Source organism: Coregonus clupeaformis, chromosome 15 (assembly GCF_020615455.1).
Source record: "Coregonus clupeaformis isolate EN_2021a chromosome 15, ASM2061545v1, whole genome shotgun sequence".
Classification (NCBI taxonomy): domain Eukaryota; kingdom Metazoa; phylum Chordata; class Actinopteri; order Salmoniformes; family Salmonidae; genus Coregonus; species Coregonus clupeaformis.
The window spans coordinates 26,178,901-26,194,826 of NC_059206.1; the positions used below are offsets into that span (position 1 = coordinate 26,178,901).

A 15,926-nucleotide genomic window follows, 5' to 3' on the forward strand; every position below is an offset into this window, starting at 1 on the left:
CTGGGATTTTTGCCCATTCTTCAAGGCAAAACTGCTCCAGCTCCTTCAAGTTGGATGGGTTCCACTGGTGTACAGCAATCTTTACGTCATACCACAGATTCTCAATTGGATTGAGGTCTGGGCTTTGACTAGGCCATTCCAAGACATTTAAATGTTTCCCCTTAAACCACTTAAGTGTTGCTTTAGCAGTATGCTTAGGGTCATTGTCCTGCTGGAAGGTGAACCTCCGTCCCAGTCTCAATTCTCTGGAAGACTGAAACAGGTTTCCCTCAAGAATTTCCCTGTATTAGCGCCATCCATCATTCCTTCAATTCTGACCAGTTTCCTAGTCCCTGCCGATGAAAAACATCCCCACAGCATGAGGGTTGGTGTTCTCGGGGTGATGAGAAGTGTTGGGTTTGCGCCAGACATAGCGTTTTCCTTGGTGGCCAAAAAGCTCAATTTTTGTCTCATCTGACCAGAGTACCTTCTTCTATATGTTTGGGGAGTCTAACACATGGCTTTTGGCGAATACCAAACGTGTTTGCTTATTTTTTTCTTTAAGCAATGGCTTTTTTTCTGGCCACCCTTCCGTAAAGCCCAGCTCTGTGGAGTGTACGGCTTAAAGTGGTCCTATAGACAGATACTCCAATCTCCGCTGTGGAGCTTTGCAGCTCCTTGGAGAGCTCTTTGGTTTGTCCCTGACCTATCTTTGGTCTCTTTGTTGCCTCTCTGATTAATGCCCTCCTTGCCTGGTCCGTGAGTTTTGGTGGGCGGCCCTCTCTTGGCAGGTTTGTTGTGGTGCCATATTCTTTCAATTTTTTAATAATGGATTAAATGGTGCTCCGTGGGATGTTCAAAGTTTCTGATATTTTTTTATAACCCAACCCTGATCTGTACTTCTCCACAACTTTGTCCCTGACCTGTTTGGAGAGCTCCTTGGTCTTCATGGTGCCGCTTGCTTGGTGGTTCCCCTTGCTTAGTGGTGTTGCAGACTCTGGGGCCTTTCAGAACAGGTGTATATATACTGAGATCATGTGACACTTAGATTGCACACAGGTGGACTTTATTTAAATAATTATGTGACTTCTGAAGGTAATTGGTTGCACCAGATCTTATTTAGGGGCTTCATACAGTGAGGGAAAAAAGTATTTGATCCCCTGCTGATTTTGTACTTTTCCCACTGACAAAGAAATTATCAGTCTATAATTTCAATGGTAGGTTTATTTGAACAGTGAGAGACAGAATAACAACAAAAAAAACCAGAAAAACGCATGTCAAAAATGTTATAAATTGATTTGCATTTTAATGAGGGAAATAAGTATTTGACCCCCTCTCAATCAGAAAGATTTCTGGCTCCCAGGTGTCTTTTATACAGGTAACGAGCTGAGATTAGGAGCACACTATTAAAGGGAGTGCTCCTAATCCAGTTTGTTACCTGTATAAAAGACACCTGTCCACAGAAGCAATCAATCAATCAGATTCCAAACTCTCCACCATGGCCAAGACCAAAGAGCTCTCCAAGGATGTCAGGGACAAGATTGTAGACCTACACAAGGCTGGAATGGGCTACAAGACCATCGCCAAGCAGCTTGGTGAGAAGGTGACAACAGTTGGTGCGATTATTCGCAAATGGAAGAAACACAAATGACCTGTCAATCTCCCTCGGCCTGGGGCTCCATGCAAGATCTCACCTCGTGGAGTTGCAATGATCAGGAGAACGGTGAGGAATCAGCCCAGAACTACACGGGAGGATCTTGTCAATGATCTCAAGGCAGCTGGGACCATAGTCACCAAGAAAACAATTGGTAACACACTACGCCGTGAAGGACTGAAATCCTGCAGCGCCCGCAAGGTCCCCCTGCTCAAGAAAGCACATATACAGGCCCATCTGAAGTTTGCCAATGAACATCTGAATGATTCAGAGGAGAACTGGGTGAAAGTGTTGTGGTCAGATGAGACCAAAATGGAGCTCTTTGGCATCAACTCAACTCGCCGTGTTTGGAGGAGGAGGAATGCTGCCTATGACCCCAAGAACACCATCCCCACCGTCAAACATGCAGGTGGAAACATTATGCTTTGGGGGTGTTTTTCTGCTAAGGGGACAGTACAACTTCACCGCATCAAAGGGACGATGGACGGGGCCATGTACCGTCAAATCTTGGGTGAGAACCTCCTTCCCTCAGCCAGGGCATTGAAAATGGGTCGTGGATGGGTATTCCAGCATGACAATGACCCAAAACACACGGCCAAGGCAACAAAGGGGTGGCTCAAGAAGAAGCACATTAAGGTCCTGGAGTGGCCTAGCCAGTCTCCAGACCTTAATCCCATAGAACATCTGTGGAGGGAGCTGAAGGTTCGAGTTGCCAAACGTCAGCATCAAAACCTTAATGACTTGGAGAAGATCTGCAAAGAGGAGTGGGACAAAATCCCTCCTGAGATGTGTGCAAACCTGGTGGCCAACTACAAGAAACGTCTGACCTCTATGATTGCCAACAAGGGTTTTGCCACCAAGTACTAAGTCATGTTTTGCAGAGGGGTCAAATACTTATTTCCCTCATTAAAATACAAATCAACTTATAACATTTTTGACATGCATTTTTCTGGATTTTGTTGTTGTTATTCTGTCTCTCACTGTTCAAATAAACCTACCATTAAAATGACAGACTGATAATGTCTTTGTCAGAGGGCAAACGTACAACATCAGCAGGGGATCAAATACTTTTTTCCCTCACTGTAGCAAAGGGGGTGAATACATATGCGCGCACCACTTTTCCGTTATTTATTTTTGTTGAATTTTTTTCATTTCACTTCACCAATTTGTACTATTTTGTGTATGTCCATTACATGAAATCCAAATAAAAATCAATTTAAATTACAGGTTGTAATGCAACAAAATTGGAAAAACGACCAAGGGGGATGAATACTTTTGCAAGGCACTGTAAGTAAATGATTGAAAGGGACGGGAGAGATTACGGTTAACATACTGTATATTACGGTTAATATACTGGTCAATGGCGCCGGAGAAGATGGCTGCCGTTTTACAGCCCTCTAACCAATTGTACTATTATGTGTGTTTTTCCGCGTTATTTGTAATTTATTTTGTACATAATGTTTCTGCCATCGTCTCTTATAACCAAAAAGAGCTTCTGGATATCAGGACAGCGATTACTCACCTCGTTTTGGACTAAGATTTTTTCTTCAACGAGGTGGCCGCGAAGGATATCCTACAGACACCCGACAAGGCCCAAATCCCCGTCATTCGCATGAGGAAGAGACGGAGATATCGTGGACGTAGGTCGGGGTGCCTTGTAAGGATCCGACGGCGAGCGAGTAAACTGCCACTCCCATCAATCCTATTAGCCAATCTTCAATCATTTGAGAATAAATTGGATGACCTAAGATTACGGTTATCCTACCAACGGGACATAAAAAAATGTAATATCTTATGTTTCACCGAGTCGTGGCTGAACGACGACAAGGACAAAATACAGCTAGCGGGCTATACGCTACATCGGCAGAATAGAACGGCTGACTCCGGTAAGATAAGGGGTGGCGGTCTGTGTATATTTGTAAACAACAGCTGGTGCACAAAATCAAATACTAAGGAAGTCTCGAGGTTTTGCTCACCTGAGGTAGAGTATCTTATGATAAGCTGTAGACCACACTATTTACCAAGAGAGTTTTCATCTATATTTTTCATAGCTGTCTATTTACCACCACAAACCAATGCTGGCATTAAGATTGCACTGAATGAGCTGTATAAGGCCATAAGTCAACAGGAAAACGCTCATCCAGAGGCAGTGCTCCTAGTGGCCGGGGACTTTAATGCAGGGAAACTTAAATCCGTTCTACCTAATTTCTACCAGCATGTTAAATGTGCAACCAGAGGGAAAAAAACTCTAGACCACCTTTACTCCACACACAGAGACGCATACAAAGCTCTCCCTCGCCCTCCATTTGGCAAATCTGACCATAACTCTATCCTCCTGTTTCCTGCTTATAAGCAAAAACTAAAGCAGGAAGCACCAGTGACTCGGTTAATAAAAAAGTGGTCAGATGACGCAGATGCTAAGCTACAGGACTGTTTTGCTAGACTGGAACATGTTCCGGGATTCTTCAGATAGCATTGAGGAGTACACCACATCAGTCACTGGCTTCATCAATAAGTGCATCAATGATGTCGTCCCCACAGTGACCGTACGTACATACCCCAACCAGAAGCCATGGATTACAGGAAACATTCGCACTGAGCTAAAGGGTAGAGCTGCCGCTTTCAAGGAGCGGGACTCTAACCCGGACGCTTATAAGAAATCCCGCTATGCCCTCCGACGAACCATCAAACAGGCAAAGAGTCAATACAGGACTAATTCAACTATTGAATAATACTACACCGGCTCTGACGCTCGTCGGATGTGGCAGGGCTTGAAAACTATTACAGACTACAAAGGGAAGCACAGCCGCGAGCTGCCCAGTGACACAAGACTTCCAGACGAGCTAAACCACTTCTATGCTCGCTTCGAGGCAAGCAACACTGAAGCATGCATGAAAGCACCAGCTGTTCCGGATGACTATGTGATCACGCTCTCCGTAGCCGATGTGAGTAAGACTTTTAAGCAGGTCAACATTCACAAGGCCGCAGGGCCAGACGGATTACCAGGACGTGTACTCCGAGCATGTGCTGACCAACTGGCAAGTGTCTTCACTGACATTTTCAACATGTCCCTGACTGAGTCTGTAATACCAACATGTTTCAAGCAGACCACCATAGTCCCCGTGCCCAAGGACTCTAAGATAACCTGCCTAAATGACTACCGACCCGTAGCACTGACGTCTGTAGCCATGAAGTGCTTTGAAAAGCTGGTCATGGCTCACATCAACACCATTATCCCAGAAACCCTAGACCCACTCCAATTTGCATACCGCCCCAACAGATCCACAGATTATGCAATCTCTATTGCGCTCCACACTGCCCTTTCCCACCTGGACAAGAGGAACACCTACGTGAGAATGCTATTCATTGACTACAGCTCAGCATTCAACACCATAGTGCCCTCAAAGCTCATCACAAAGCTAAGGATCCTGGGACTAAACACCTCCCTTTGCAACTGGACCCTGGACTTCCTGACGGGCCGCCCCCAGGTGGTAAGGGTAGGTAACAACACATCTGCCACACTGATCCTCAACACGGGGGCCCCTCAGGGGTGCGTGCTCAGTCCCCTCCTGTACTCCCTGTTCACCCATGACTGCATGGCCAGGCACGACTCCAACACCATCATTAAGTTTGCAGACGACACAACAGTGGTAGGCCTGATCACCGACAACGATGAGACAGCCTATAGGGAGGAGGTCAGAGACCTGGCCGTGTGGTGCCAGGATAACAACCTCTCCCTCAACGTGACCAAGACAAAGGAGATGATTGTGGACTACAGGGAAAAAAAGTGGACTGAGCACGCCCCCCATTCTCACCGACGGGGCTGTAGTGGAACAGGTTGAGAGCTTCAAGTTCCTTGGTGTCCACATCACCAACGAACTATCATGGTCCAAACACACCAAGACAGTCGTGAAGAGGGCACGACAAAGCCTATTCCCCTTCAGGAGACTGAAAAGATTTGGCATGGGTCCTCAGATCCTCAAAAAATTATACAGCTGCACCATCGAGAGCATCCTGACTGGTTGCATCACCGCCTGGTATGGCAACTGCTTGGCCTCCGACCGCAAGGCACTACAGAGGGTAGTGCGTACGCCCAGTACATCACTGGGGCCAAGCTTCCCTGCCATCCAGGACCTCTATACCAGGCGGTGTCAGAGGAAGGCCCTCAAAATTGTCAAAGACTCCAGCCACCCTAGTCATAGACTGTTCTCTCTGCTACCACACGGCAAGCAGTACCGGAGTGCCAAGTCTAGGTCCAAAATACTTCTCAACAGCTTCTACCCCCAAGCCATAAGACTCCTGAACAGCTAATCATGGCTACCCGGACTATTTGCTCTGCCCCCCCACCCCATCTTTTTACGCTGCTGCTACTCTGTTAATTATTTATGCATAGTCACTTAACTCTACCTACATGTACATATTACTTCAACTACCTCAACTAGCCGGTGCCCCCGCACATTGACTCTGCACCGGTACCCCCCTGTATATATAGCCTCCCTACTGTTATTTTATTTTACTTCTGCTCTTTTTTTCTCAACACTTTTTTGTTGTTTTATTCTACTTTTTTATTAAAAATAAATGCACTGTTGGTTAAGGGCTGTAAGTAAGCATTTCACTGTAATGTCTGCACCTGTTGTATTCGGCGCATGTGGCCAATACAATTTGATTTCATTTGATTTGATATCGAGTTAAAGACAACTCTGCTTCTCTTCATTCATTATTGCTCAGACTATGTCAGACGTGCTGGATGGATGACAACACTGCAAGATCAATGTAGCCTGAAGGCAGCTAGCTTCTCCCCCTCACATCCTTGGTTATTGTTAGCGACAGAGACAACGTGATGTAATCCCTGTAGGCGGTAGAGCAGAGCCCTATGGCCAGGCGCTGTGTCATTAGCATGATCAGCCCCAGTGTTAATTAGCTGGCTGCTGCTCTTTAGTCATTCATGTATTCAAGCTGCCTGCAGGGTGGCACTGCACATCACCTCCTATCGCTCCCTGGTGTCAACCTGAAGTGAAACTTTCAAGATTACTATTCTCTCTCTGGGTTTACCTTTGGCTGACACGTAAATTATATGAACAGCTCATGGTTAAACCTTTGGTGTGATTCTCTTGATTCTTCTCCACAAGGGTGACTGACGGGATATCCTCTGAGGCGCAACTGATTGGATTTTTAAATGAAGGGCGTATGACACGTCTTCTAACAAATTAAACATGAATCACATCAGATTAGATGGATCAGAGGGAGACTGCAGGCAATTCTTGATCGCCATTAAATACATTATTCTTAAACTCTCTCTACTGAGACTCATTATCGGCAAGGTCGGTACATTCTGAGTGAACAATACATACACTATGGTGGAGTTGGGGTCCAGTGAAGGAAACACTATGTTGGGGTTCAATTATTTACACAGGGAGGTTCTGCTGCACCTCCTAAACACCCACTTCCACACGGTTAGCACCACAAAAACAGAATTAGTAATTATATTTCTATGGTTAGCACCATGCACCTGGCCCTCTACTCACTGCCTACCTCCAGTCTGAGGGAAGGGGTTGGGGAGGGAATCCATTCAGCTCTCACATTGCTGTAATGAGTTAGAGAGGAAACCCAATAGTCTGTGGGCAGTCTCTCAAAAACACAAACTCACAGGCAGGGACAGAAGATGGGATTGTGTGTGTGTGTGTGTGTGTAAATTCATGTGTGTGTGTGGTGAGTTAGAAATACGTTTCTGATACATGTATGTCCCCTTGGGCCCCTGGAAGGTCATGGTTCTTTATTTGATGGCTGATTAGTGTTGAAACATCCCCTCTCTGTGCCAAGATGCGAGCTAACAGGATTAAAACAGCCAGCTTCTTCAGTCATCCCCACACCTCTGTCAGTTTCTATTCTATCACTTTCCCCCGCAGTCACCGGCCCCCTCCACACACACGCACACACACACACACGCACACACACACACACACACACACACACACACACACACACACACACACACACACACACACACACACACACACACACACACACACACACACACACACACACACACACACACACACACAGTCTTGTATAAATAACCTTGTGGGGACACACATTTCAGTCCCATTCAAAATCCTATTTTCCCTAACCCCTAACTAACCCTAACCTTAACCCTAACCCTAACCTTAACCCCAAAACCCTAACACTAATAAAATGTCCCCAGTTGGTACAATTTTTTGTTTGTTTACTATTCTTGTGGGGACACATTAGTGTTGACCTTTATGTCCTCAGTGAAAGCGAGCTTTAATTTGCTGATATGTGCAGCAGTACCAGTCAGTCTCTGCAGTGCAGAAGGCCCCTCTCTCACCCTGGCTGTTACCATTGGACCCTGACTCTGAGATGACCCCGGCAGACTCCCATCTCTCTGCTGGTCAGCTGTCCACTGGCCCTCTCATTGTCCCCCCTCATCCTGCTGGGCGGAGACCCTATTAAGAGCACAGTCACAGCCAGGGCAGGTTGTTCTGGTCATTGATATGTAGAAGATGGAGACTGCTATGCCAGCTGTGTGATACTCAGATCCCATTCCTGTCCCCCCCTCTCCATTATTCAGGGCCCCAACAGGAAACAAGAAGCCCTAAAATCCATGGATTGTTGTTGTTTTACTGGAGTCTAGAATAGGGAGATTTTTTGGCGTGCCAAAGCAGTTAGGCTCTACAGGCTGTGAGAGTTTAATGAGGTATGACACTTTGTGTGCGGTATTTGGACAAGCTTCACTGAAAAAAGATTTATCAGACTGTTCATATGTTCGGCCTTCTTGTTTTTAAGTCTCTAGTACTTACGTTTTGCAAAATGCTTCCCTCTGCTGTTGCTGTTTGTTGAAGATTTAATATCATGAGACCAAGATGACCAAATCATGACCCATTTTCCTGATGGTGTTGGATTTAACGTTAGTGAGCCCAAAGTCACGGTCAATGATTTTCTCCATTGAATAACATGAGCTAGATTAAAATGGACCAGAAGTTCTCACTTCATCACTCCTACATATATTTGGTGAGACTATTGTTTGGTACTTTTTAGGTCACTTGATGTAGTGAAGTGAACTGTTTCCTCCTATGCTGATTTACTGTAAGTGTTTGCCCCAGATAGTCTTATCTTACCTACAGTAGCACCAATAACACATCTCAAAGCACTTAGAGAAAGTGATAGCATTCTGGGTTTACCATCTCAGATCTGCTCAAGTGGTTTTATGCACTTCTAAGCAAAGAGATGCAGAGACAAGCACTCAGGTTTGTTTGTATTGTGTCTTTTCAGATAAAAACGGATGAAGCAGTGACCAAAAAAAAAATGCTTTCCGCTTCACGAAGATGGAAGAAAGATATAAAAACAACACTTCCTCAGTCTGCGGTTGTAGACCCTAGGCTGCACAGCCTGTTTGACTTCCTTCCTACCTTTGGCAGTTTCAGGTGTAAAACCGCAAGGTGCCGTAGTGTAGCCAACTAGGACACATGCTCTTTCAGATATTGCACAATACAGCCTGTAACAACTAAAGCAGTTGTGCTTTTTATATAAAGATACTGTTTGTGTGTCTTGTTAAAAATAGGAAAGTGCATTGGCAATGTAGCAGCCATAGTGAATCATATTGTTCCATTCTCTCTTTCACTTGAATCCAGTTGTAAACAGAGAATGTTTCACATGTGAGTAGAACTTTCTGCCTGCATCCTCTAAATAGCACTGGCCGTTCTAACTATCTCGTTCTCAATTTCTGTCACTGTCTCTCCTCTATTTCTGATGACACTGTTTTCTCACAGCAACACTAGGCTGTGTGTAGTGACAGCACTGTGTCCTTGTATTCCCTAACCATTTTACCCCACATAGACACAAGTCTAGATGGAATAGAATTTGCATATAAATGTCATGGTTGTCTTACAGTAAAAATCAAATTAAACTTTATTTAAAGTGCATTTAAAATCGCAACACACTTTATAAGAAAACATATCTATTCATATTAGTTTCTGTTACTTTGAGTGGTGGTGCGTCTCTGTGGTAGGTTCCAGTGAAGGCTACTCTACTCTCTTTCTGGGTTTCATTTCTCAATATCCTGCAGCTATCGGCTGGATTCCACACATCCCACATGAGCTTAGATCCTCCAGCTGGAACCAGTTTCCAAAGGAAGTTCCCCAGAGAAATCGTCTTATTTATAGAGGCATTTAATTTTGGGATCGCTGACCCATGATACCACTGTCTTGGAACAGATTGTATTGAAATGCAAAAACTCAGCTCCAGCTTTTACTTTGTTCTTTCTTTTCTAGTTTTCAGTCTCTGTCCATCTCTTCTCTCCGTCTGGAGTCTTTTTGAAACTCGCTCCCTTTTGCACTGATTCTTTCACTCACCCGTTGCAGAGCCACATTGATTTGCCCCACTTTTTTCTCTTGGAGTTCATTGACAAGAGTTTTGTTTGTGCTTATTGTATCTGTCTGCAGTAGTCACTCAGTATTAGGATCACTTCCCGGTCCAATACCTTGTTCACCTCTTTGATGTTTCCCTACAAGACTCAGATCAGTGAAGGTGAACAAATACCCCCTGGAGCCATAAGAGGGAGACAACAGATAGTCCATTCAAACCAATGAGATAATTGATAGAACAGCAGCTGACCTTCTAGGTCATGGATTGGTCCGAAGAACAACTTGAACTTTTGATTGGCATGTTGACAAATGCTAGTCTGTCAAGTTGGCTTCGATATTGTTGAGATGGGTCTTTGATCATTATGTAGAGAGACGCAACAGCTTATCCCTTTATCTCAGCACCCATATACACACTGTGATTTTCACTGTGACACAAACACTCTTCACCCCTGGCCTCTGAAATGAGGTGACAGGAAAAGCCTGCTGTGTCTACAGATAGAGTACTGTAGCTGTGGTTTTGTCAACTGCGGTTCATGGAAATGTATGCAATTTTTCCTTCGTGTAACCACATGTAAGTGAAATGTCTGTCTGTCTGTTTGAAAAAACGTATTTTAGCAGACTGTTCAACCTCTTACACACATGGTAGACAGTTGCAAAATAGACGTAGGAGTTCTAGATCATTTTCTTTGCAATCCTGATCCCGAGGAGCAACTTAGTGCTTGATTGATTCATTGAAGCCATACAGTACTGTCCCCTCCATGTAGGTCTAAACCACTGTGGATGTACAGCGAAAACACCCAGGTGTCTTGTCCAGCTGCAGCCTTCAAAACCTCTGTCTCCCAGCCAGACACAGACCAAACATTTCCCTTCTTATAGCCTATCTCCTCTATACCCAAATGCAATCTCTTCCAGTCAACGTCTTTGGGTTTCTGCGGTCTTCTTTTGTCTCTCAGTTTCATTTCTTCTCTTACTTTCTCATTCTTCTCTCGTTCCTGCTCTCATTCTACCTTCCTGTCTGCGTCTGATGAGGTTCAGGTTACGTACTTAACGAGAACCATGTATCCCCCTGTTTTCCTTTCTCTCTCCCTCACTCTGCCCCTCTCTGCTTTCACTCTCTTTCTTTCGCTTTCTCGGTCTCCCTCTTGTATTACTAGCCCCGGTTCCTATGTGTCTTCACTTGATTCAGTTCAGATTACATCCACAGTTAGCTGATAGAAGAGTTGTGTCTCGTTTTCCACCTTATCTTCTGGGTCAGTCTCTTCACCTGTTCTCCTCTTTTTCCACATACCTATATATGTTCACTTTTTCTCTCCATAAAAGCGTTCCCTTTCCATGCGAGGGGACAACAGAAATGGTTTGTGATCCAGACGGAGCAGTGTGTGTGTTTCTGTGTATGTTGCTCATTGGCTGACATCCTGTCTCGAACATTCACAGGCGATCTCCCCCTGACAGTTGCTTGTTGTCACATATCCCTGACAGAGATGTCCTACAAAGGCGACAGGGCCCAAACCATCTCCCTCTCTGTCTCTGCCTCCCTTTTAGAGAGTACGAGACAAGACTCTCAGGGGATAGTGTTCAGTGCAGGTGAAAAGAAGTGGGAGGTTATCTCCTTACTCTACTGGGCTGCCTCAGCTGACTCAAATCACCATCTCTGAGCTTTAGCATGAGCCCTGGTGGGGAGTGACAGAGCGAGCTATTGACAGAGGTGGGTGCCTACTAGGGGGGCTAGGCAGGGAGTTCATATGGAGGGGACATTAAAATGGCATGGCATAGTGAGATGTTATAGATCGTCCCCCCCCGTAATCTTAATGAACATGAAATGGAGAATATGCATCACAAGGAGACTGCAGGCAGTGAAGGTGTTACATAGATACATAATACATATCTCACGGCACTGCTCCCGGTCTTTCATATCATCTCCTTTGTGTTTGAGATTCCTCAAGATATCCACTAGTACGGAGACCAAGCAGAGAACAGTCAGAGACAGTTCTTTGAGCGAAAGCATGGTGTACGAGCGTTCCTCATAAATGTGTTACTCAAGGGAACTGGTGAGTTTGCTGCTCAGTGTTTTGGACTATGTGTTGGTCTATTACTGCAGAATCATTGCTATGTTTATTCCACTAGTTGCATCTTTGTACGTTTGGTGTGCCACACACTAGTAGCCTACGGTGGGTGTATTTTTGTATTTAGTCTCTCTCATCAGCATATAGAACAGCTTTCCTTAAGCCAGAGAAAATAATTATGGCTCAGCCATGCAACTGATCCATTAAATGAGTCTCCCTCACACACGCTGTGTTATAGGCTTGGTGTGATTAAGTTGCAGTAAACCTGTCAGATACAGGCTCTGATGGTGATCAGGCGAGGGATTCTGCACTAGACTCCAGGCTCATCTCATGTTTTACACTCCAGAGAGTTTGTTTGGGGGGGTTGATTTGAGAATTCATATCCTTTTACACCAAAGTTTCCTGCCCTATCAGACTCTTCAGTCGCCTCACTCTCATACATAGATTAACCATGCTGTCGCTGCCTCTAGGGATCGGAAATTAGTGATCAGAATTTCAGTTTCTGCCCTTACAAGAAGCCAGCTCAAACGGTCTCATCTCAGCCCTCTCTCTCTTTCTCTCTCTCTCTCTCGCTCTCTCTTTTTCGCTCTCTCTCTCTCTTTTACACTATCCTCTCTCCCCCTCTCTTCTTTTTCTGTCTGTCATGTCTACCCTCACTGTCAGCAAATGCAAATTACCTCTTTATGTGTTTGGCAGGGGTCATGACCCTGCAAAAATGTGCAGTTCTATAGCTATTCTCATGCTATTCTACACATTTTGCAATTAGGCTGAGAATGTAACTTTTTTATAGCACATTTCCTGCTATTCTACACATTTTGCCATGAGGCTGAGAGACAATTTTGCAGTTTTACAGCTATTTTCCTGTAATTCTAAACATTTTTGCCATGGCTTATGACCTGTTCAAATGCTATCTGGGGGGGCCCCGCCTTGCGGGGACTGTGGGGGTGTGTGGTACACCAGTGATGACCTGTCTGTAGAGTATTTTCATTCTGTCTTTCTGCATACTTTCCTTTATGGTAACCAATTCATCGGTGTCTTGGGACTGCAAGTTGCCATGGTGTTAAGCCGGAGTCTGGACACGCTTGAGGTCAATGGGTTTACTGGGTTGCCATGGTGCTAGTTGAAGCTTCGTTTCTCATCATTGGCTGTTTGCAAATTACCGTTGCAATTTTCTTCAAGCTGTACTGGCTCTAGATAATCTCTAACGTGTGACCATTCATCTGTAACCTCCTGTAACTGGCACCAGAACAGTATGAAGAGGATGGTCCATTGTATCTCACCTACTCAGATTGGCCCCAGATCACACCTAGCAGGAGAACATATTTCTGAACTTCACAGGGACACTGGACTTTATGTTACTCATTTATCGACCAGAATGTTTTGCTGTGGCAGTTGTGGTTAATGATCATAGGATAGGAGTAGACTAGAGCATGTAAAGAATTAAGACCCACTGTCAAAGGAAATTGTACTGGACTGTCCAACTAACCAGTGTCTCTGATTTGTGTTTGAATCTGCAGGTAGCCAACTGAGTAAAGACGACCATGCACTCCTGAGTGCACAGCATCGCTTGTGTTTCCTGCTTCTCCCTGGATCATCATCGGCTCTGTGATGAACCACACCCCTAGCCCCCACATGGCCGAGGCCGCTAAGTCCGGGGCGGGCCTGCTCTGTGGCCTGGGCCTGGGGCCGGACAGGGTCCGCTCTCCTGATAGCCTGACCCACACGCCCAGCCCCACGGGGGGCACCCCCAGCTCCAGCCCTCCCCTGCTGCTCTCTCCTGGCCTGGGCGAGTCTGGGGACTGGGAGAGCCGTGAGGAGCTGCGTCTGAGGGAGCTGGAGGAGGCCAGGGCGCGAGCTGCCCAGATGGAGAAGACCATGCGCTGGTGGTCGGACTGCACGGCCAACTGGAGGGAGAAGTGGAGCAAGGTGCGTTCCGAGAGGAACCGGGCACGGGACGAGGTGCGGCAGCTCCGCCAGAGGCTGGACGCCCTGACCAAGGAGCTAACAGGCGCACGGCGAGAGCGCCAGGAACTGGCCTCCGAGAACGAGACACTCAGACAGGAAGCACTGCGTCTCCGTGCTGACCAGGCCTCACCCTCCCACGCCCCCTCAGCACCACCCTCCTCCTCCACCCCATCCTCCTCCTCCTCACAGCCCCTTGTGGACAGCAATCAGGACAGGGTGGGCGAGGGGCCCGGGTCACCAGAACAGGAACCAGTGAGAGATGTAGACACCGAGAAACCTGACCGACAAAAGGTGGGAGAATGGTCACACACTCTAGAACCAAACAATATCAGTAAGAGACTCTATAGTACTCTATAACCCAGAACAGTCAGAGAATAGTTTGCACAGATCTGAGCCAGGGGAAAGGTTGGTCGGAGGTCTTGGTAGAAGATCGAGCACCAGTCACTTATTTGGGCCAGCGTTTCATCTTGTTAATGAAGAGCTAGCAGCAGATATGGCTCAGAGCATAACCTCCAGCTGTGCCTTATTGAGGTCTTCCTACCTGAGCATTGTGCCTCAGTGGGAGCTCTGCTGGAGTGTAGCTTTTGTTCTTAAAATAGAATCCCCCCTGCACAACCCTATCTTCTACCAAGGGGGCACAGACTGGGTACTGCAGCATTGGAGCCCAGTCGTTGTTGAGAGTTGGACAAGATGAGGTTTCTGTTTTTAAGAAATGTGTATCTTGGCAAGGAGTGTTCAGCTGTATGCAGCTCAAGCAGCAGTGAATACAGATCAGTGTCATTAGCAATCTGACTTGACCTTCAGCCAACTCACACACAGGGGGGGCTGCTGTTTCCATGGAAACACTCTGACAGACACTTTCACACTCATCCAGAACAGGAGGTCCACTTCAGGCATGAAAGGTAATGGCAATAACCTTTCTCAGTTTCCCAGTCTGTAGCCAAAGGGAACACAGGAAATAAGTGAATAATGAGAAGACATACAACACAACCTGGAGGAGAATGTCCAGTGAGATTCTTCCTCAGTGGCTCACCATGGGCCAACACACACACGGAGCTCTTCCTAGGCAAGCAGCTGGCCATTGATAATAAATCACTGTTGGATAAACAGCAGCATGGAGCTGAGCTGGGCATTGTGGGGCTGCTCACATACAATCCCATTTCCTGCCCCTCCATTGTTCTCTCCCTCAGTCTTACACAGACACGCTGAGTGCTTCCACATGTGGCGGGCTGGGTGAGAGGAGCAGCGCTATCCACCCACCTCCACCTCATACATTAACCTCTAGGTCCCCCTGCTGGCCACAGCTGGGAACAGCCTGTGTTTTTCCTCCCATCTGATGGTTGTGCTCTAGTGCTCAGCTCTCTCAGTAACAGGAAGTTGGCAGAGGGTCCGGAGCCCTGCGTGACTCCCAGAGACAACCCTTTGATACTTAATCCTAGCTGTGAGGAAGAGAAGGACGAGAATAACAAATATGTGTTGTTTAAAAAAAAAAGGCAGTTTTTGATTACTCCGTCAAACGGCCTGGGAATTTATTTTTTACAGACAGGAAATGGGGATAGGGGGTAATATGATAGCTGCTGTACCGGCGCTGTTGAGTTAGGGAAAAACCTGTCTCCCTGGTGGGGTTTAATTAAGAAAAGTGAATCATTGAGTCTAGGAGTATGCTTCGCTCTCCAGCCTTCTCTCTTGGAGTGGAGCTGTGATGGCTGACGTCAGGGTTTCAGAGTGGGGTGACTCCACTACATGGTTCATCTAATCAAATAAAATGTTATTTGTCACATGCTTCGTAAACAACAGGTGTAGACTAACAGTGAATGAAATATATCCCTCTTCCTCATTCCTCTCTCCTAACTGGTAATTCTCCCGGATTCTCCCTTCCACTTT

General features: G+C 46.1%; 1 protein-coding gene across 2 annotated transcripts in view; it reads left to right on the plus strand.

Annotated features, from left to right (window-relative positions):
- The window catches only part of LOC121582308 (coiled-coil domain-containing protein 102A), an 84,037-nt gene that overhangs the window by 27,347 nt on the left and 40,764 nt on the right, over window positions 1-15,926 (plus strand). For both annotated transcript variants that reach the window (XM_041898023.2, XM_041898024.2), the window contains exon 2: window positions 13,595-14,333. In XM_041898023.2, the coding sequence (XP_041753957.1) occupies window positions 13,686-14,333 (648 nt within the window). In that variant the 5' untranslated portion in view covers window positions 13,595-13,685. The remainder of the gene's footprint in view (window positions 1-13,594; window positions 14,334-15,926) is intronic.